The sequence below is a fragment of the Phlebotomus papatasi genome, chromosome 3, assembly GCF_024763615.1.
Source record: "Phlebotomus papatasi isolate M1 chromosome 3, Ppap_2.1, whole genome shotgun sequence".
NCBI classification, from domain to species: domain Eukaryota; kingdom Metazoa; phylum Arthropoda; class Insecta; order Diptera; family Psychodidae; genus Phlebotomus; species Phlebotomus papatasi.
This window is the reverse complement of record NC_077224.1, coordinates 71,701,292-71,725,691: the sequence shown is the minus strand read 5'-3', so window position 1 is coordinate 71,725,691 and position 24,400 is coordinate 71,701,292. Positions and strand designations below refer to the sequence as shown.

Here is a 24,400-nt window from a genome sequence, read left to right as displayed (position 1 = left end):
TTTGCCTATTCTCAGGAAAATATCGCACTGAGCTTTCTTTCAGTGACAATTGCCTACCTTCTGGCCCACAAAATAGGGGAATGTTGGCATGGTTCGCGCAGAGTGAACCTTCAAACAACGCAAATTTTCTTTTTGTTTGCAAACAGCTAGTTCGTCATTTCTTAGCCATAAGATTGATCATTATTAAGTTCATGAAACGAGATGAGAAATAGTAGGTCAGCTCTTTGCAAACAAAGAGAAAATTCGCATCGTTTGAAGGTTCACTCTGTGCGAACCATGCCTACATTCCCCTATCGCACTGAGCTCTTTTAGTGGGGATTGCCTACCTTCTGGCGCATCTGGCGCACAAAAATAACTCTTCGAAAACTCAATCAGCTGTTTGTTGTTATTGATAAATATAAAGTGCTGTCCGTGCAGTGCATATTTTCAAGAGTTTTCACACCTTTCATGAAGGATATCTTTAAAAATGTCTAGTGTTACAGTGAAATTGTTTAGTGAATTTAATTTTGATGTTAATAGATTGTGTCTCTATTTTTTAATAACAGTTCAACAACCCACATGAGGAGAAGATCTGTTGAGTAAAATATCCAAAAAATGAAATATTTCTATCAAGAGGACACAATCAGTACTAAAGTAAGATGAAAGTTTTCATAAAAAGTCTAGCTATCATGAATTATATAAAGGAAAACTAAACATTAGCTATTGTAAAGCAACTTCATTAGCAAAACGATTTCGGATTCTAAGGCAACTGACGATGTTTCCTTAAATTCCTGGCAACATGTCATCAACCATTAATATTTACTTTGTAATCCTTTGACTTTTATTAAATTATTGCAAATACCACGTACCTCAAAGCAAGTTCGAAACGTTTCGGAATAAAATAGAAAGTCTGCTAGACTTTCTATTTTAGTCGAGACAGAAATGGGAGTATTATAACAGCTAACTGGGAGATTTTATTCAGACACAAAACTCAAGGGGAGATTTTCCAAGTCTCGCCGGTGCATAGCACAGTGGGGTTCATTTTTAAGATACCCTCGTTTAACTCTTTCGCGTCTTTAGGGTCATATATGACCCAGGGAAAAAGTTTCTTTTTGGCTATTTACATGAATTGAAATGAACTGGAGTCTTGAGAAAATGAGCCAAGAATCTTACATCCTTCTATTATGACGTCGTGCACGAACAGATAGATTTCAATTAATGTAAATACCCAAAAAAAACTTTTTTCTTCGAGTTGTGACATTACCCTAAAGACGCGAAAGAGTTAAAAGCACATTAATTGTCGACTTTGACATGAAGAAAGTGCAATAATATGATTGATATTGCTCATCACAATATCTTAATATTTGAAAAGAATATGGTTTATACTGCTAATTATTTATTTTGTAAAATATCATGGGGATTATGGCCTGTTCCGGCCAAATCCCTAAAGCCAAAATCCCGAATGGACCAAAATCTTGAAAAGCCTAAATCGCAATTGAGCCAATACCCTTAATGGATCGAAATCCTTAATGGGCCGAAATTCCGAATGGATCAAAATTCAGAATGGGCCAAAATCTCGAGTGGACCGAAATCTTGAATAGGCCGAAATTCCGAATGGAGCAAAATTTCGAAAATCAAAACCCGAAAAGTCAGACTCCCAATTCTCGAAATTCTGAATAAGTCAAAATTCCAAATAGGCTAAAATCCCGAAAACCAAAATTTGGGTTTTAGCTTATTCGGGATTTGGTGAATATAATATAATGGTGGCGCAATGTTTCACAGAGAAAGTTAGGTATTCTCTCAAGGGGAGATTGTAACATCTATTATTACTATCTCTTATACGGGGATGAGGTTATCAGTCCTATACCCCGTGGAATCAAGTGCAGTGAAACACCTTTAATGCTAGAAAATTTCTGGTAACTTAAAGGAAGATTTGAAGTCAAGAGTATGCTACCACTTGATCCAATAAGTACCAGTCTGTATCTTGGATTAGTCAGCAATTTGTCCAAGTCCAAATCGAGATTTTGGCTGACACCGATTAAGGCACAATTACATTTTGAAATTTATTTCAATTGTATTTTTGCCATTCTTTCTACGATATGGCGTCTACACACTAGTAGAATTTTTTTTTTTAAAATGCCTTTTTTAAAAAAAATCTAACGTTTCTGCCTACAAGGGTAGGAGAAATTTTCTTTAAAAAGGTATTTTAAAAAAAAAATTCTACTAATGTGTAGTAACATAACACTGTATACTCTGGTGCACGCACATATTTCTACATAATCGTGATAAAGATTTAAAATGGCGCTGCAAAGAGCAGCAGTAAAAAAAATAGTCGATAAGATGTCAAATTTGATCACTTCTTATTTAATAACTTTAAAAACAACGAAAATTTCATGCAAACTTTAACAAAAGGTAAAATAAATATGTTTTAACTCATTCAGTCAATGTACTAGAAATACTTGAGATTGAATGTTCATATTTTGGAATTAGTTTCTAACAGATTATAATAATATTTAGATGATTTTTTTAAAGAAAAAAATTATTATGGGGACGCGGGGAGCCGCTGTCAAACACACGTCTTAACGGTGACTGAATTTAAATTCTATACATTAATTCACTACAAAGTCTATTAATTTAGGCAGAGTAACTATCAAAGAAAACAGATTGGCAATTAGAATTCAAATCAGGAAAACGAATGAAGGCCACACATCTTTTAGATCAGGAAAATTTCATAAAGACGAAATTCGAATCCCTTTCTTTCTCACACACTTTGCACATGTCTATCTCATTCTTTTGCACTCTTCTTCTTCTTTTAAACATCACAACAAATTCAATTTAGCTCAATCGAATTTTGAGTGCAAAAGAATGTGACATATACAAGTCCTGTGAGGATAAAAGGGATTCCAATTTCGACTTCATGAAATTTTCCTAATCTAAAAGGTATGCCGGAGCCATTACTGATAAAAATTTAATTTTTACTGATCGTTTGTTTTCTTTCATATTTTAAATAAATTATTTATGTCTTCAACACATCATTTTGATCGGGAAAATTTCATGAAATTGAAATTGTCATCTTTTTTTTTAATTGAATTTGTTGTTATGCTTAATGAAAAGAAGAGGAATCCCAAAGACTGGGATAGACATAAGCGGAATATTTGAGAAAGAAAGGAACGTGAATCCTGTTTTATGAAAATTTTCCTGAACTAAAAAATGTACCGGTGCTATTAATGTCTAAATTAAAATGTTCCTATTTTGGGTTACAGATTAATGACACTTTGTATATCGCAAGCTTATTTAAAAGTTTTATGTATCATATTAAACTGTTTAATAGGTTCACACTGACACGCCTAGATTTTAATTAAAAACAAGTTATTGGATGGAATTTTTTGATGTGTTTTACCATAAAATCCAAATGAAAAGTTAAATATTAAAATTAAAGATTTTGTCAGGAAGTAAGGAAGTGGAATTTGACCCATTTGACTTTATGTATAGATTGAAGTTAATTGATTTGGACTTACCATTACAATTCCTCCATTGTCAGCCACAAGTCGTAGGATATCGTCTCCAATATTCCCTGTGGCATTGCAGAGAGATCTTGCTGCTGAATGGGAAAACATGACAGGAGCCCTTGTTGATTCAAGGACATCCCTGGCTGTAGCATCTGAAGCATGGGACAGATCAATGATCACCCCAATGCGATTCATCTCTTTGACCACGGCTCGGCCAAATGAGGTCAGTCCACGATCATTAGATGGTGCAGCTCCTGCCCAACTATTGTCGCAGGTATGGGTTAAGGTCAAGTACCTCACTCCCAGAGCATAAAGTGACCTTAGAACACCCAGAGATGACCCCAGGGCATGCCCTCCCTCAACTCCAATCAACGATGCAAAGAGTCCCTTCTTGTGCATTGTGATAATGTCCTGGGAGGACTGTGCCAGGGCTGTATGTTTTTCATATAGTTCTGTGAATCTCTGGATCACATCAATCTGCTCCAGAGCCAGTTGCACAGCATCTAGACCCTGGGCCTCACACGGCACATAGGCAGACCTGTCAAGGGCAGAAGAAAAGTGATTCTGTGGTAGAGGAATTTGGAGTAGGAGGAGATTTCGTGTCCAAATAGTGAATCTCATTCGCATTTATCATGGCGTTTGCGAGGAAATCTTGGGCAATGTATGGCATTTTGGGCTCGACATGGGAAAATGTGTGAGATAAGGAGATACATTCACGTACCCACAAATCACTCAAGCAAATGATCCAATCCACGAGAGGTGGATAAGTCCCACTACAAATTACTCTTTTATGAAGCTTCATAAGGATTTGTTAAGCTTTTCTTTGCGTGAATTTTGCTTTTAGCGATTTTGCAAATTTCAGCACATGTCTGTAATTTAATTATTTCACTCCAGAGAAAGGCAAGGCGGTTCACAGGAATGATTGAACAAAAATTAGAAAACTTTTGATTGAGACATTTACTTTTCCTCTCTTTCATTTTTCATGAAGTTCCACTTGATTTGATTGAATTCTTAAATACTTTGAACGTTTAAAAACGTTCATGAATGAACCTATTTGTTATTTAATACCCTAATTATGTTCTATTTCGGGTTTAGTATCCAAAAAGGGTGCAATAAGCGAACTTCCCTAAGCTTAGTATGAGGACAATGAAGCTTCATTGTAGTAGATGAAATGTTCCAAAGATGATTTGAGGAAAAAATCTTTCGAATTACGACATGATTTTAATACAGATGGCATTAATTTGAGCATTCAGGGTCCATGAAATAATCTTCGTATTTTGTATCTTTATAGGAGAGATTGTACAACTTAGGGTAAAGTGATATAATTTGGAATTAATGTTTCGAGTTGGACAATTCGCCGGTACAAGTTGGACATGGCTTTTTTCTTGATAAATGCAGTACAAAATTTGTTTTTAAACACAAGGAACTAAACTATAAAACTAAAGCGTTAAAAATATACAAATAAAAATGAAGTACTAAATTTATCAAGACAAAAAGGCCTGTCCAAATTGTACCATTGCATTGTCCAACTTGTACCACTTTACCCTAAATACCTTAAAATACTAAAATACGATTTACTTGACTAAATCTAGAAACAAGAGGAATGCTGGTGTCTAGTAAGGGTTGACCCCACTATATAATCCCAGGAGCTTCCCCATTCACACAGCACGTCCTTCTTATTCGCTCCTCTCCTCCCTCTATCTCTCTCAGCACCGAAAGCAGTGGGTGTATAGGGAAGCGCATATGTGTTTTCCTCCCGAAGTATAGGTTTAAGTGTAAAACTGATCACACTTAAAGGACAAGTGGAAAGCTCAGGATCGGAAAGCTTTAAGCAGAACGGAGGAGATGGGTCTGTCTGTGGTAATTAATTCACTACTTCTAGATGACCATTATACAAAATCGCGTTACAATATTTGAATAAAACGTTTTTAGTTATCTAAACCAAAAGCGGTCTTCAGACTAAAGGTTTAGTCGGGTTCTAGAACGTCATAAAATCCTAATAAGCAACGAATTTAATTAATTTTTCTAGTCAATTTTTTTTAACCTAAACTGATAAGAAATTAGAGAAGTTAAGCTATATGGTTAAGTCTTATTTTCTAGACATACTTACGACTTAAGCCGAGAAACGACTTAACATAATTATAAACAAAATAATGATCAGATTGCATTTCTATCAATTTTTGACTAGTCCGTCTCTTGGTTGAAGTCGAGAAACGACTTAGTTAGTGGGAAATTGATGGGAATTTAGTTAAGTCAAGTTAAGTTCACTGAGAGAAATCCGAAAAAGTTAAAATAACATTCCGGAAATGTTAATTTTACCCTGCAGCATTGATCCGAAATCGGTGTAAATATTACCCTTTTTATGTGTATTGGGGGTAAAAGTTACCCTTTTTCATGTTGATTTTACCCTTAAAAAGGTGTAAAATTAACATTAAAAATGTTGATATATTTTTACACCTAAATAGTGTTAAACTTATGAGGAAAAAATGTTAATCGCACCCCCTTTTTTTCTCAGCGTTATAATTATATTAAGCCATCTCTCGGCTTATTCTCGTCGATTGCATCTACCCTTGTCGTATTTGAATTTTGTGCAAGCTACGATACAGTACAGACATCACCTCTTGCATGAAATGCTGACACAGAAGAAATGTAGATACGACAACGGTCGATGCAACCGACGTATGTCAAAAACTAAAACTATAAGCCTTCAGCTAGAATTCTTCATTACCCTTAAAGTTGTTCATTACCCCAAAAAAGTTAACATTTATCCACCCCTGTATTTCGTAACAAAGACAAGATGAAACAGAAATTGTGTTACAGTCAAATGGAAGTGTCTAAAGCACTGGCTGAGAGAATGAGGATAAATCGAGTTGGAATAAGAGCCACTGTACCTCAAATCCACTGGAGAGAGTTTGGGTTAATTTTGCTCTAAGCTAGAGCTATGCTAGAGTGCCACTGAACTTTTGCACAAAAGCCAGTACTTCTGTTCCACTTTTAAATGCATACCATGACATTTAATCTAAATTTGTGGGTAATTTCATAGAACAATTAAATGAAAATCTAATGAGAAATTAAGGTCTCTGTTGGGGATGTCCCCTTTGTGTGCCATGAAAGCCATGAGAATGGAATTATCCAGGAAATTATTTGCACAAAATTGATTTCATTGAAAAGCAAGAGATGTTTGCAGAATATATAGGGAAGGGATCCTATTCAATGAACCTGAGGTGATAATTGAACTCTGGCATGGAAGATTGAGGATGAAATAATCAATATAATGGGTTGACATGCAATTTGCTGCTGGATTAACATTTGCAGATTGAACGTGGTGAAGTGTTTGCATTTAATTAGGCTTGAAACTCAGGAGAATTGTCACATATAGAGACAAAATGGCTTCAGTATTGGAGGAAAATCTCAATAATTCAGCACTTCAGGGAACAAACACCAAAATCTATAGTGAAAATTATAGATACTACATCAAACCATGCAAAAACCCGACTTGTTGGTGAAACGGTAGCAATTTGTTCGCTATAACAAATTAATAATTCACTGAAAGCCACCAAAACACAGTCCATGGGAAAAACACACGTTTTTACCGGGATTTGCAAATTTGCCAACTATAATTAGGGAACGGCGGGGCAATTTCACGAAGAAATAGATATTTGTGTAAACGATTTGAAAAAATGACAGTACAAAAATGGGATCTATTTAAAGCATCTTAAATAACCTGTCCTCTCCAGTAAAATAGAATTTAATTAATAAATATCATTGGCGATTTTATACTAAATAATCTAAATATTTTAACGTTTTCAATCAAAGTTTTAGTTAAGATACTTGGCAATCTTAGCTTCTGTGGTCTGAGATGAAATTTACTCCGTCAGATCGAGACTAAACTTTACATGTAGGGGAAAATGCCCATGCTTTGCACAGTCCAAAACTTTACAATGACTATTTTTTTTACTGTTTCTGAGTAAATGCGGCTCCGCGATTATTTTAAACACAAGACAGTTTCCTCTAGTTTTAAAATATGGATGGGATGAGTCACATTTATTGAAAAACATAGAAAAAATTTAGTCATTATAAAGCTTGGGACCGTTGAAAGTATGGGCACTTTCCCTTAAACGTTTTAATATTCGTGTATTACAAAGATGATGTCCGCTGAAAATCGATTTTTGCGTCCGTTTCTTTCTATCTCGTTCGGTTCGTTTCGGCTGGTTCCGGCCCTTCTAGATCCATTCTGGATGGTCTCATTTGGTCTCGTTCCGTCCTTCCTGGTCCTGTCTGGTTCCCATATGGGCATGTGTCGGATGGTTCAGTATCGTATAGTCCCATACCCATTTCGTATGGTCCCGTCCGTATGGCCACGTCTTGTACAGTACCATTTAATATGGTCCCGTCTGGTCCAGTACCCTCTCGTATGGTCCCGTCCCGTATGGTCCCGTCCCGTATGGTCCCGTCCCGTATGTTCCCGTCTCGTATAATACCGTCTGGTATGGTCCCGTCTCGTATGTCACCATCCTGGTATGATATCGTCACGTATAGTACCCTGTAGTACGGTCCTGTCTCGTATAGTACTATATCGTATGGTCCTTTCCCCATTCTTTTGTACCATATGGTCCCATCCCGGATGGCCTGTCCGCCTCCATGGAAAATTATCTTTTTCGTATCTTTCTTTTTCTCACTTTCCCCATGGAGCTATTTGAAGTCAGCTCCTTTACTCAGCTCACAGAGCCGATAGGGAAAAATTTATTTAGACAGAAATCTAGTATATTTATCCCTCCACAGGGATCAGTAACTTCCAAAAGGGGAACAGTCCCCACTTTTAAGTTATTTAGCGTAACGGTCGCAAATGCAGAGGAATTCCCATACGTGTTTGTATGCAAAAGTGAGTTTTGGTTTCAACTACACAGGTCACATGCCAGGGAGTGGCCCAGTCTTGTATTGTCCTGTCTCGTATGATCCGGTTTCATTTAGCCTGGTGCCGTATGTTTCCGTTTTGTACAGTAGTGCCAGTAGTGCCCTCTCGTATGGTTCCGCCTCGAATAGTACCCTCTCGTATAGTCCCGTCCCCTATGATTCTGTCGCGTATTGTCTCGTCCAGTACGTAATTATTCCAGTCTCGTTTCAAATTGTCGACTAGGCGTTGCTTTTAGATGAATTCTTAATATTGTGTATGAGATCGAGAGCCTTCCGACGACGAGCTACGCTCCCCTCTCAATGTACCCCGACCCGAGCTATAACCATAAACAAAAATAACTTGACCAGACTATATCTTCAATGTTTTTTTAATCGATTTATTTCAAATTTTATTGTGTTTTATCCGAGGTACAGATCTCTCCAACGATAGATCGAAGATCGAACTGTTCCTTATCCATGATGTTTCGACTTTTATTACACTAAAATTGATCGGACTTGTATTGCCCGGACTTGTTAGCCTTGTATACTTAAACTCTTTAATATAGCTGATGACCAGGGATAAACCTAAGTAAGCTTATGGTAGCTGAAAACTTTTAAAAGTGATCTGGGAATAATCTGCAGGTGATCTGGGAGATAAAGAATCGCGTCTAGTCGATTTTATTCATGTTGGCTACCCATTATTTGGGTATCTTTAGTTCAGGATCTTGTCTCCTTAAGCTCAACACCGGAGTGAGCTATGTCATTTTCAACGTCACCGAATTTGCCTTGCTTTCCCCTAACCGGATTTCCATGGAATTTAATGAATTTTTTACTAGATTTCAGCTTAATTCGGAAATAGCCAAATAAAGTATTTGCAGTAGATAGGCATGCAAAATAATGTGGCAATATATAATGATACTAATTCATAAATTCTCAATCATAAAATATTAATGGAAAATCCCATTGAAAGCAATTAGGCTTATGGATTTCAAATGTTTGTAAGAGCGATAAACTAAAACATTAACCTAAAAGTATTTGTGATGTAATCTTAATCTCAATTACCAAGCTCAATATCAATTTTCAATATCAATTGAAATTGCAGAAACTCTGACACATAAAGTTTCTATTGAACTTATCAAATTGAAAGTGATGGAATATTTTTTGGGGGTGCGAGACTCTTCATCAAACATTGATGGGAGTTTAGGGTTTGAAAATCAGTCAAATTACACAGAAAATCCATTATTTGCACTGACAAATCCTCAAAGTGAATTTGAGAGCAACAACCAAAGTGACTGAAGCAAATTACAAACTGAGGGAGTTTAAGAAACTTTTTTCCCACAGAAAATCCTTCCGGAAAATATATGCTTCTTTTTCTCTGAGGGTATTTTGAATTACATGACAAGTTCAACTTCTCCAAAGCCAATAAACATGAATCCGGAAAGAAACTCTAATACTACATCATTGTGGAAGACTGTCCACACAAAAGAAAACTTGCCCCTTACTGAAGAAAATATGTTATTGATTATGTCACAATTATTAAAATTTGGCACAAAATCTTGCCAAAACATTCATTATTATTTACTGATTTTATCTAACAGAAATTCTCATAAATTTAATCATCAATTGAATTTTATTGACCGTAAACAATCTAAATAAAGCAAATTTTAATTTATTATTACTTGTGTAACATCGAAGGATTGCGGAAAACGTGCACAGTAAATATTTCGTTTCTTGGCAAATCCGGTGAACCCTTGAAGGCCTGGAAAATTTTTGAAAATTATGCTAATTAATCTTCTAGATTTTTAAGAATTCAAGAAATGTTCAAGAGCTCGCGCAATCCCGGAATCAATGTAAATTCCAGGAAATATCGAAGAAACTTCGAGAAACCAAGGGAATGCTGAAAACTTTGGGAAACCCGGGGATGCTTTGCGAGACTGGAGAACTTTCATAAACTCAGGGAACTCGAGAACTCCTCCGCAAATAGTTGAATCTAGGATTCCCAATATGTGATTCCGAAAATCTCGGAATCTTGAAGATCTTGGGAGCCCTATGATCCCGCATATAGTTCTTGATATCGGGATTCTAAAATTCCGGGTAGTTCAGGAACTCGAAAATCCCCAGATCTTAAAGATTTTGGGAATTCCAGGATTTCCCATGGTTTTATGTATCGGGACCTTAAAATTTCAGACCTTCGGAATCCATGTATCCCAAAATTCCGGATTAGTGTAATATATAAATTCCGGAATTTCGAGTTTTGAAAAAATCCTAGGATTTTGGAGACCCTGATCGCCCTGGTAAAATAGTCGGAAACTGTTAAGATATTTTCTAACGTTCATAAGTATTTTTTACGTCTCTGTCTACGAAATTTTCGATTATACAAAATTGTGTAAATATTATATACAATAATTACACAATTTGTATAAAATTACACAAAATTTTGTTTTCCTGTAAATTCACAATGAAATCATGGTAAAAATAATAAAGAATTTTTTACTGTGTGGGATAAGGCAAGAACGTCAGTCATTTATGACACTATAATTATCTGATTGCCCCTGCAGAACGATTTGGAGATTTACGCTTCTGCCTCAGGTACGAATGCCTCAAGGTGGAAAACGCCCCATCTTCAGAAATCCTCGCTGTCAATAGAAAAAGGGGCGGTCAGCGTATGAATTATTCGATGCTGTGAGAGCTTTACTTGACAGTTTCTATTAAAATTTCCATCCCATATTCACAGGAAACGATCTTCAGACGGTTGAAGGTTTAATGGGAAAAAGTCACTACCACAGTTGATTTGGTTTAGTTTTTTCCTAGAATTTGATACAAGAAGCCCTAAGGGAGTTTTCTAATTTAATTTCTTCCACAATATTTTCGAGTATAGAGTGATTAAAAAATATTCAAAAAGTTTTTAAGATTGATCTTGACACATAAATTCTTGGAATTCACTTTTGTGGAATTATGGAGAGCGCTAGCTCAATTTTAGGGACAGTTTAATTGTTTAGATGCATTCCTTAGCAGTCTACAAGGATTTTCCTATTGAGTTTTCTTTTTATTTGTTCTAATTTGAACTGATTTGAACCTATAGGAAAATTTCCTTTTAACCTGCACAAAAATACTTTTTACTAAATCACAAGCACAAGGTAATGCAATACAAAAATCACTCAAATTAAATCAAACTTGTCCGAATCAGCTGAACTGAGAAAACTATATATAGAGATGTTTAACCTTCTACCTTGGAAAACCATTAGGTGAAGTGATACCAATTACAATCTATATAACTTATAAGAATAGAATTGCATAACACACATTCAAAATATCTAAAAACAGATAACATATTAGATTGGGTTAAAGGTTCTTGAGTTTAACTTCCAATAGTATGCTTGTGCCAGAAACATTGCATCTTCTATTTAGTCAAGCGCCTGTTATACAAGTTAGTAAGGGAGTCACTCTAATGCCTCTTTCACACTGGAGGTTTAGTTCAGTTCCCGAAGTTCTCAAAAATCTTAATAACAAGCAATTTTATTGATTTTTCAAAATCTAATGGATCATTTGCCCTTAATATCCAATCCTAAACAACAATTTCCTAAAAAACCGTGCCTGAGGAAGGGACCAACAAGCTCCAAAACGTTGTCCAAGTAATAAAGTAGGAGAAGGATCTAGGTCAAATCCGTGTTTCTTTTTTTCCAAATTAATCTACTGACTGAGCATCTAATATTTTTCCAGAGCTTTCGGCTCAATCTCCAAGCCTTTATCAGTGGTCCAGTCTTCAGGTTCTTTTCTGAGTTTCGTTCAATTTGATCAGATTTATTTGGACCGGGCACATTTAGAGAATGGTCACTATTTCTTCACACAATTGTACGAACAGAGACTAGCTCCCTGACAGCACAAAAATCAAAAGAAAAAGAAAAGAGGAAAATATAAAATTACTAATTTAACAATTTTTCACTACTCTAGGCAATAACAAATTTTACATTTTTCGTTTTTCTTTTTCTTGGGATTTTTGTGGTGTCAGAAAGCCAGTCTTTGTTCGTACAATTGTCGAAGAAAGAGTCATCATTCTCTAAATATGCCCAGTCCAAATAAGTCTGACCAAGTTGAACGAAACTCTGAGAAGAACTTGAAGACTTTACCACTGATGAAGGTTTTGGAGAATGAGCCAAAAGCTCTGGAAAATGTTTATGCATTTTCCGTGAGTAATTTTGCACTCCCGACGATTTCCGGACCCACATTGATAAAACTAGGACTTAGTCTATTTATTAGTCATGATATTTTGGAATATTTTGACTTAAGATTAAATACTAATGGATAATATCAAAGTACCATATAAGGGATAATAATTCATTAGATTCTGAGGAAGCAAGTAAATTAGTTATTCAGGATTTTCAGATCTGCGTAAACTGGTCTAAACACCTCTAGTCTGAATACCGATTTAGGCAAATGGCTTAATTTCCCTCATTTTTTATCAATCAAGAAGTTTTGAAAAGTTTGACTGAGTTTTCTATTATTAAGGACAACTGATCCTTTAAATACTAAAAATCTAATAAAAATGGTTGCTATTTAGAATTTTGATCTTTCGGAAACTGGGCTAAACCTCTAGTTCAAATAAGTCCAGTCATGTTATACTAGATCGAAAGCAATTTAAATGGATAGGACTTACGACTTCGTGCAGTCTACGAATAGGAAGTGCTTTCGACAGGATGACCTCTTGGATAAAATCATCTTAAAAGCTTTTCCATTTTTTTTTCAAACAAGTATGTATCATCTGAAAATGTAATGAAATACATTGCTAGCCTTTCCGGAAAACTCACATGAAACCGGCGATTGTGGTTTGTTGATTTTCCATGGAAACACTAGACTTTAGGATGCAGTAGTTGGGTTAAATCCATCGTGATCGATTGTAAAACGAACAAGTCAACAAATGTATCGGGTCTCATCATTCTCCAAGCTTTTTGGGGTGGAATAAACCCGGCTAAAGTGGGCTTCAAAATCCCCAATAATAGCAACGTATTTAGCATAATGTCGTGCATGGAATGTATGAAATGATTGTTTGTCTTGGAAGAATTTCTAATAAGGAAGATGGCAAATATTGAGAGTGCGGGTTTTGCCAGAAGTACAAACAATGGTTGCTGTTTCCCCAAGTGTAGCTCTGTTGGTCCTCCCAGGAGGGAGGCTGGATGGAGGTTTGGCTCATTTGAATAACCCAGGACATTTTTTTTTGGGAAGAGGAAAAGGGGCTGCTGGATGCATAATATTAAAGGCTTTTTGTCCCTCCGCAAACAAGAACATGTGAATTGCTTGAGGTTTGAATTTACCAGAATTGTGCTCCAATGAGACCCTGTCTGAGGCGTGGGATATCCGTATGGGACCACTGGGAGTTGCTCCATGGCTCAGTGCTCCTCACACCTTCGGTGAAGTTCAAGTACTCCAATCTATTGTGGGAGTACCGCTTAATATTCCACGGTAAATCATTGTGGCCATCTGTTGGGAAAGACAAGACACCATTGTCAATGAGATTCAACACCAATATTGCATTATTCAAAATCCCCACAATCCCTCTCATACACTTTATTCAATGGGATACATGAGCTTTTAATTAATTACAGATGTGCTACATAGAACTTGATGAATTACTCCTCATTTTCCCTATGAAAAGGACGACACAAGAAGGTCAATCCCTTATGAGATTCATTTAATCAACCTTTTTGTGTGTTTTTTTTTCACATAAACAGGATTCATTAGAACTTGGGTGAGAGTACTCAGATGCTACAAATAAAATAACAAATCGATTTAAGAACTTTTACCAAAGGAAAACACTGTTACTTTCCCACGTATATTTTTTATCAAAACGAAATAATTCAAAGATATGATATGTTATTGAGTTTACAATCAGTAAATCACCTAGGTTTATCTGTCTTTTTTCAATTGCTTAAATTTATTTTAAATTCTTGCAATACATATTCAAAAAAAAATCATCATGTTTTGTATTTTAATTAGCAATTTTAAATGCAAACGCACTCATGGGCAAAATACGAAAGCTTTTCCTCTTCGTATTAATGTTGAATTATTCAGCATTTATAAAATGCTAAACAAACAATTTTATACATTTTATTTCCTGGATAATTACGCTCAGAATCTCTTCTAGAGAACTATTTGAAAATTCACAAATTACATGCTTTTTTCCACTATTCTATGCAATTTTTTTAATTATCCCATGGAAAACAGATAAAGTTCTTTTATTTTATTCATTAACGACGAAGAGTTTTTCTAACAATCTCGTTCTTGTAATAAAGGATGATCGTTCCTCTGCCGCTCAGACAAATTTCCCGAGGAAATTTCTCTCACTTTCTCTACAAATGTTTCACTCAGACAACTTATACGATAATCTCTAGAACAATGAGTAATTTCTAGGTGCAATTTTACATATAAATTTTCAATTCGAAGTGTAGGGTAAGCGTGCCAAATTTCGGCATAGTTGCATGCAAGCGCCAAAGCCTCAAGTTTGAAATGAAATACTTTAAATTCAAATTGATTTTTTTATTCTTTCTTCTTAAAGAGTGTTTCTTGGAACCTTGTAAAGAGTTTACCGTCTTTATTTACTCTAAAATCATTCATAATACATTTTAAAATGAATAAAAATATAGACATAGCTTTGGTGCCCTATTTCGGCCACCTTCATTCTCATAGTTCCTTGCCTTTCGGGAATTCTTCCAATATCTTTTTCACGTCATCTCGTTTGTCGAAGCTACATTTTTTGTTATTCTTTTGCATTGTATAATCTCTAGAGTACGTAAAAAATAAAAGTTCATGGAAATTCGAGGAACAAAAAACGTGGCCGAAATTGCAAGCTGGCCGGAATTTGGCACACTTACCCTAATACAATATTTTTCTTGTATTTCTACTTCAAATGTATAGCTACGAGGAGCAATTTTAGAGGATGTAATAAATGTATTTCTCCTTTGTCAGAATAAGTCAATATCAATTGTCCTTTCGGAAGTTATCCAACTATGATATTGTGGTTCTACTTCTCTAGCGTTGAACAATTGTGTAATTATGTCACTGTTTTATCAAAATTATCTGAATTGTACAGAGTATTAATTAAATTTGAAAAGGACAATGACTGAAAAATATTGTAGAAGAAGAATCAGAATATTTTTTAAGCACCAAACTACAATCCTGAATTAATCAAACTTTGGAATAAAAAAGTTATCGTAAGCGGAATGCAGTAAATCCTGTTTTTATTTTTCTTTTAAATTTTTATCCTCATTCTCTCAATGTAGCCATAAAAACGAATGAGGGAAAATAACGACAAAATACAAGAAGTTGTTTACTCGAATGGGACATCTGCAGTTTCCGCAATAATACTGGATTGCAGAAAAAATCATGATGTGGTCAATTTAATTAATATCGTAGTTTGCATCACCAAACTGTGCAAGTCATTCTTACTGATTAAATGAACCCATAATACGATAATTAGTATCACAAATGCAGAAAACTAATAGTGCAGCTTTTGTTAGGAAATGATAAAAAGTTTTATTTTTATCACCAATTGTTAGTGCACTTGTTGATTCAAGCTACAATATACTGACATACAGTAGAATCTTGCTGATCCGTTTATTCTTGTTTCGCCTCTCTGGGAGAAATTAATGAATCCGTACGACAGTTAAATTTTAAAATGTTTCTATTATTGTATTATTGAAAGAGCTTTGTTGTTTTTGCTTTGTGCATCAATCTCTACTGTGATTATTTATCACTAATTTTTTTTTAATGAATGCAATGCATATTCAAGGAGAATGTTGGTAAGTTCAGTAGGGGAATTCTATAACAGTATGACAATGTCATATGACAAATTTCCGTGGTAAATTATTGAGTACAATAACTTTAAAGACCAGTATGCATCTAATGGACATTGTAGGTAGCTCTATAAGGTTTGAGTAACTGATATGAGTTGGTTTTTAAATTAGTTCTTTCAAATTTACCACATAAAAAAATTTAAATTTGTCTTACGACATTGTCATACTGTTACAGAATTCCCCTCCAGGGTATGAATTCTGAGATGCGTGAGTTTTTCACATGAAAAACTCACGGTTTTTAAATCGTATTTTGTAAGAGTTTCGTTAAGTTTTTATATAAAGTGTCATGTAAAACTCTTACAGTACCTAAGGAAGTACGGTATAGTTTTTACAAAAGTTTCACAAAACGCTTACTAAAGGTGATCTCAGAGCCGTGAATTTCTCATGTGAGTAACTCACGAATCTCAGAATTCATACCCAGGTCAGGATTCCTTTGCGTACAGAGCACTTTCTCCGGTTAAAATTTATACTGCGCCAATTCGAAGGTATATCAGAGAGAACGTACCTAAAAACCGTTAAAATTTCGAAAATATAAACCGGAATGTTGCACAACTCAGCGAGTACCAAATATCAACCGATTTCAATTCATCTGAAAACATAATGTATGTATTTCAGCTGAATTCTGCTAAGACTCGTGGGGCAGTGTCATTTCCATATATTTGTTTAGCACTTTTTGTTTGAGAACTGCTGACCGGTTAGCATATTTTTGCTGATCGACTTAGCAAAAATATGGTGAAAACACTGCATTTGTCAACTAACTGTGCTCGCTGGGAATTAGCTGTAAAAGCAGCGTTTTCACCATATTTTTGCTGGATTGATCAGCAGAAATTTGCTGACTGGTCAGCAGTTCTCGAACAAAAAGTGCTAACCGAATATATGAAAATGGAACTGCATTGAGAGTGTCGTTTTAAAGTTAGCAGAATTCAGCTAAAAATACATATGTTTCCAGCTGAATTGAAATCGGTTAGCATTTGGTGCACGTTAGGAAAAGTGAATAGTTCATGAACCGGTTTAGAAACGGTTAGAACCGGTTTACAAAAAAAACTAATAGCAGAAATCGTCGTACGCGCGAGTAGATATATTAAAAAGAAATTTTTGAAGATATCTCTTTCCAAACCAGAGATATTGCGTACTACGGACGGTCGGACCCGAAATTGCCGACTTATGATTTTCGGCCCTGTAAATTTCAGATCGATCTGAACGCCTTGAAAAATTCGGAGGATTGCAATAGGTGTGATTAGAAGGAATCACACCTAAAAGTTTCACATATCAATCCCATAAATCGGGTGACATTTCAGTCCCCATTGGGAGGATATGAGAGTCTACTGTACTTCATCTGTGAATAAATTGAATTAAGAAACTTTAATTTATTCAATAATTCTTTTATACAAATTGAAATTTTGGAAATGTGACATATTTTTAAATTTATTTGAAAAAAATTGACTCCAGCGTAAGGTAATTGAACTATACAATTAAATCCAGACAGCTATAACTTTCAAACCGATTGATGCAAAGTGTTCATATTTTGTCTAACATATTGTGGCTAATACCATGATAATACCTCCAATAGAGTTTGGCTGGATTTCCTGGTTACTTCCCAAGCAGCACATTTTGGTTATTTAACTGTTGGATAACGTTTTTATAATTTGTTTGGTTGAAATAACTGTATTTTAACGTTGGCATAACGATAATTTCTGGTTAAGTTATTTTGTGCTGCTTGGGTTGTAACCCAATTGTTCATTTTTTTTAGATGTTATATTCTTGTATCCGTAAAAGAACTCAAACGTGATAATGTGACTGCACTATTACTGACTGGCCCAAGTTGGCTAGTTTAGAATCTTTTAAAGTTTGAATGTACTTAATCTTTCGTGTTTTGAAACATACAATGTACTGTCAGTTTCGTAAAACGTTACGATGGAAGTCGGAAAGCTGTATCGTTACAAGAAATTGTTTGATTTAGATGATAAGGAAATTTTGAAAATTCCTAATCCAATCGGGATCCAATCGGGGATCGGGGCGGAATTGAGGAGCAAATGAAATTTTTCTTTGTCCATAATTTGTGAAAAACATGTTTGAATAAGATTGATAAATATTTCAATGAATAGGGAAGAAGTTAGGGTGGAATCACCACTTCTCGCCAGTGCCCCACTTCTCGCCACTTATATTGAAATCGCTATTTTTCGCGATTTATGAAATAAATGAGTCGCACAGTTCTTTGTATTTTTACTGCTGCTACAGATAGAGTCGAAAAATAATTATTATTCCTTTTGGATTTACGATTTTGAGCATTTTCTAGAGTAATATTTTAAGCAAGTGCATCGAATTCAATATTTCTTACTAAGTGTCACCAAATTTTCATCAAGCAAAATATACCATTTTAAATAAATAATTTGTCTATTGAATTATTAATTACACTTGTGGAATACATAAAATTTATATTTAGTTAATTAATATTTAATTTTATATTATTTTTATATAAAAATGAGGCATGGCGAAAAGTGATTCTGGAGTTGATTTAACCACCTGTCGCCATCCTATTTTCAATAGGCGACACTAACTTTACTTCATAGATTCTCAGTTGTCAAATCTGCATTGTTTGCTTCATGCAATAGTCCAAGAGTTTGATTTCTCAAATAAAAGCGAAGAAAAATCATTTGAAGTGAGTAATAATAAGGTGATCATGGGGAAAAAGAAATACTGAATGTATGTATTCTTTGCATAATATTACCCAAAATAATCGAGTTTGAACTTTTTCAAATGGGTGGCGAGTAGTGGTTACAAAACTGGCGAATAGTCGTAAAAAGTGGCGATGAAGTGGTTATTTTTGCATTGTTAAAAAAATCAGTTTTTTCGGTAGTGCAGAGTTAAATTGGAGGACTTTTGTTTTGACGAATCTGCAACCAATACATCTCAGTAACTTTGTGTCGGATTTGAGTTATCTTGTAATAAGAGTTCAAAAGTTATAATAAAATAAATTCCCCTTTTTCCTAAGCATGGCGATAAGTGGTTACTTCACCTTAATTACTTTGAGTAAATAGTAGTTTACTCTATATATTGTTTTTAAGGAATATTATAACACCCCACTGCACCGTATAATTTGACGCCTGATAGATGTGCCCCGCTCCCAATATTAGTTAAAGAATGCTCACCAATAAGCGGAGTCTCTTCAAGAAGTCTCCGAACGATGTCAATTCGATGAGCTTGCGATGACCTGTCGTTCCTCTGGCCCAAGAATACTTCCACCAGGAGACTCAGGATCACCACACAGACCGTCAGTGCGACGAAGAATGTGACCACGAAGAAGCACCACCTGCGTTCACTTTCAGCTGCCACAGTTCCTCTTTCCTTGGTGGATGACTGTGTGGATGGCGGAGTTAGGCTCTTCATTGAATGCCTCTCTCCTGGGGTGGAATTATTGATGGCCAGAGATTCAGTACTGGAGGTTAGTTCCTTGTGGGTGGATGTCCTATTGCTGGTGTGTGTGTGTTCGGTGACATCAGGAAGACCGCCAAAGCAGGAAGTTTGCTGAGAAGGAAGAGGAAACTACATTGGATCAGTGCGATGCTGCTCCCAAATCCATCCACTTTTCAGGGAAAAGGTTGTTGATACATAAAAAGTAATATTCGACAAGAAAGTCATTCTCTTCAAAGATAAGCGGGGGATTATTTGAGGGACAAAATTGAAGGAGATATTCTATAAACTTTCTCCAAACATTACTTTAAAGTTCTTTGAGAGCTTTGAGAATTAGAGTTTTCTTTTGGAGAACCTCATGGTATTGAGCTTTTTCTCTAGAAAATTAAATGTACTGAAAACTGTCAAATTAGCAGATATAGAACATAAATCCTGTTCTTAGAAATTTCCCTCTTAAATGAGTTGAAAATCATCCAAAATGAACCCATAAACACGTGCTCAATGGCCGACGAACCACAAAAATAAATGGAGCGGAAAAAAATTTCTGAATTACCCTGTAAGAGAAATCCACTTGGGAATGCTTGGGAATTTTCACAAATTTTCCACAACTTTTATCGTCTGTTCTACCAACGGAGATTCCACCACCAAGAAAGTTCCATGAAGGAAATGTTGAGAGCTTTCAGGCAACACTTTTTCTCAAGTAAACTGACTTTTTTGTCTGGCCCTGCTTCTGGCAAAAGTTTGTCTAAGACAAGTAGTATTTTTGCTCAAATTTAAATTTTTTTTTCCAGCAAGATTATAGAACACGAAAAAATTCTATGAATACTTTTATCGTAAATTTTGAGAATTTACCGATTCTGCTGACATAGGATAATTTAATGTCGTTGGCAATTGCCAGTTTTCTTTCCTTTTTAATCTAAAAGCAGACAGTGTGGAATTGCCTGAGGAAAATCAGTCAACTTTTTGGTGCTATCTGCAAAATATTTGGTGGGAATCTTTCTACCCCTACAGCATTCCCACGGGAAAATTTGCCTTTTCCGCGAGAGAATTTGTGTAGAAATGCCTCGAGGAACAATTTCCATCGAATTTTCCCGCAATTGTTTGCTTTCTCTTCTTCAAATTTTAGGAGCTTTTTAAGCAAAAGACTTTTTTCTTTCGAACTTTTTGAATATACCATACTTAAATATTGAACATAGCACCTCTGTTGATATTATTTCGAAGTTCTTATACCCAGAAAGAGCCCTATTAAATCCTTTGAAAAGTATTGTCATTTAAAGCAGAGCTTTTTCCAATATTAATATTTATTTTTTAGTTTTTTAATTACGTTTCTTTCAAGTCATTGTGCGTTTTGTACTTTCAAAGAGAAAAAAGTAGAAAGTACTTTATTTCTTTTCTGAGAAGCATCTAATAAAAAATAAATAAACATCAATAAACTCTTTTCTATTAAAAGATTCTCTTCGGGTAGCTCTTTATATTACGAAAAAAACTTAAAACGCCTCTAGATAAATTTTGTCAAACATATTGTTTGGGAATATTAATGCAGAACATTTATGATGCTATTAATATTTGAGAAATTGCATTTTCTTGAGGGTTTTTACGATCTTTCATCATGAAACTCCTAACAATATTGTTTGAATAAAATAATTGCAGGGCATAAACTTTCCTAAAAGTTACCTGTAATGGATAGTGGACCAATTTCTGGCAGATGAGATTTTTGTTAAAACTAATCTGTTCCAGAACTAAGTTAATTATTTCCAGATACTTTATTTTTGGTATTGACTAATTTTAAAATAATATAGTCATTCGAGGAGAAATGGAACACCTTTTTTTATATTCAATATTGCGGATACGTTTTGAATACGAGACAAAGACGAATCTCACTGGTTTATCATTTGAAGACTCTAAATTTAAGATATCAATAATAGAAAAGCCTAGATGAAAATGGTCACTTTGAAAAATAGGATTTAAAAAAAGTTGCATTTTGAGGCACTCAAAAAAGTGAGGGTGAGATGGAACACCCCTAATTTTAGCAAAATATTTATAGTTTACTTTATTAATTTAGCATAAGAGGGAAGTGATTTTAGACATGAACACTATTTCATTGAATTTATTGGAGTTTATTTGATTTCTTCAGTATAAATGGTTTATTTTGTGCAATATGTGGCTCATATACTTCGATGACAATTTCGCTGAGTGTATCAAGTCAGTCTTACCAGAAATTTAGGGAAAATAATTTCTAAGATTTACTTGAAAAGATTTTGAAGAACATTGACCAAAATTCACACCGGAAGTGTTGGCAAAACTATTTAGTTCCATCTCTCCTCAATCCCAAAATACACGTATTCTTATGGCGAAATAAAAATTTTTGGCCATTTTTCAGACATCCAAAAAATTCAATTTCAATTTTCTCGCCCAATTTTAAAGGTAGAAAGCTTTAACTTGGGGGTTTTCGTTAGAATGTTGAAGATCACAAATAGACCAAATGAGGTGGAGATCGTGCACACGGTGTAGGCAGGAGGCGAAGTGGTCCATCTCTCCCACTGTTCCAACTCTCCTCAAATGACTATACATTTATAGAAAGGCATTAAAGCATTTTAGTATATTGATGTAACCTTTAGAGGTCTCTTAACAATTTTTTTTTGATTTATAAGTGCCCTAAAATCTTCCTTTTTAAGCTTAGATTCATTAAAGAAAAATGGGAAAAATACGATGTGTTTGAAGCCAGAGCATCTGCGATGCCTGAATGACTTCCGCTATAACAGTTCAGTTTGTAAAATTGGTTTATTCTTCAAGTATCACGTTGGTCATTACTTACGGTGTTATCACAAGTGCGGATTCAAATTTAATTCAATATAACGCGACCCCAATAGGGATAAGCGGTTGAAAATGAATGAATGAATAACAGGAGATAGACGGAAACACTGAACCTTCCTTTCGCAATTTTATTCTTTACTACGTTTCAAGGATGGATGTCCTCTTCATCAAGTCTACAATTCAATTGAACAATTTTTCAGAAAAAGTTTTTTGTGAATTTTCTTATATCGAATATGACAGATAGAATCATGTACAGGTGGGAATTGTTACACTGCACTTGGACTTGGATCACAACTTGCTCCGCAATGTTCACCATTCGACTGACTGACACAGAATAGTCTCCCCTTTGGGAATAATTTTCATCGGAAAATGAATTTCAGAACTGCGATGAACATTGATTCCAAAGGGAAGTTCATTCTGTGTCAGTCAGTCGAATGGTGAGTATTGCGGAGCAAGTTGTGATCCAAGTCCAAGTGCAGTGTAACAACTCCCATCTGTACGTGATTTTCCCTGTCATATTCGATGTTAGAAAATTCACAAAAATCTTTTTAATAGAAAGGTTTCTGAAAAATTGTTAAATTGAATTGTAGACCTGATGAAGAGGACATACATCCTCGAAACGTCGAAGAGAATAAAATTGCGAAAATCAAGAAAGGTTCAGTGTTTCCGTCTATCTGGTAGACGCTGGATTTAGATTGTGTGGAATGACGAGGAGTTGTGCAGGGGCCTTGTCTCTTAACCCATTAAGGAGGAGATGGTCAAAAATTGGATTTGTTTTATTGGTGCTAAACATAACTTTAGTATAAGATCGTAGGACGAATTTTGTTTTTTGGGTCACCGGTGACCGAATCGTCCTTAAAGGATTAAAGGGACGTAAGTGGCCACCTAAGTAAGTGAGTAAGGAAATTAGGGTAATTCCTCACAAGTCTTTTTCCACGATTTTAGCATAATAAATGTGAATTCTGTTTAAAGTATATCCGAATAATTTTTCTTAGATATTGATTAATTTTAAATATAAAATAAAATAGTTTTTGATATTAAATATTTATCTAAATCAGAGGTGTGCAAAAACCGTTGAAACCGAATTAACGTCAAAATAAGTTTGTTATAGTAGCGTTTTGACCATTGACGTACATGTTTTATTTGACGTTTATTCGGTTTCAACGGTTTTTGCACGCCTCTGATCTAAATAAATTTTTTTTAGCTCATGAATGTATGAAACTGCCCTAAACTCCATTCATTGACTTTTCAAATAACTGATTTTTATTTTTTACTGCTCGAACTCCACGGAGAGAGCAGTATATATAATCCCTCGATTTTGAGTTATATATATATTCGACTCCTTACCCCCCAAGGAATCGTATTTTGGTAGAATTTTGGAAATCTGAAGTATCGAGTTTTTTGGAGTCACGCTGTTTGTCCGTCTGTCCGTCTGTCCGTCCGGCTGTCGCCAGCTCTAGAGGCCAAACGGTTAGTGATAGCGACTTGGGACTGGGACCTTCGGAGAACCCCCCATAAGTTGACCCAAGGATCGTTAACATGCCCCTCAATTTCCCCCACCCCTCCCCTTCCCAACCAAAACCAGGGGCATGACATTTCCTATGTTTCCCATATATTTCTAGCGAGCCGAAAAATTTTTTGAGTTTATTAGCTGTTTTCTGTTATTGTAGAATGCATTAGTAAAAAATACTAATACAAAATAAAAGCCAATTTAATAACGAAGAGGCAACCGATAACCCTAAATTGGCAATCTACGTAGTTTTGGAGATATCTCGTGAAATGTGTACGAAAACAGGGAAAAAATTACACTAAAACTGGTTGCATTTTTTCAGAGCTAATGTCACCCCCCTGACCAAAACCATGTTTTTTGGGATTGCTTGAAAACGAATAGTGCGATTTTTTCATTTTTGGATATGTTTTAGGGATTACAAAGGCGGACATTTCGTT

The 24,400-nt window shown here is 35.2% G+C and overlaps 1 protein-coding gene across 3 annotated transcripts in view; it reads right to left on the bottom strand.

Moving 5' to 3' along the window:
• The window catches only part of LOC129805260 (dipeptidase 1-like), a 64,569-nt gene that overhangs the window by 1,245 nt on the left and 38,924 nt on the right, over positions 1 to 24,400 (bottom strand). For 2 of the 3 annotated variants that reach the window (XM_055853042.1, XM_055853043.1), the window contains 3 exons: positions 19,378 to 19,771; positions 13,691 to 13,856; positions 3,498 to 4,026 (listed from right to left, as the gene is read on the bottom strand). In XM_055853042.1, coding sequence (XP_055709017.1) covers positions 3,498 to 4,026; positions 13,691 to 13,856; positions 19,378 to 19,771 — 1,089 coding nt within the window. The remainder of the gene's footprint in view (positions 1 to 3,497; positions 4,027 to 13,690; positions 13,857 to 19,377; positions 19,772 to 24,400) is intronic. The other variant, XM_055853044.1, reaches the window with a different exon arrangement.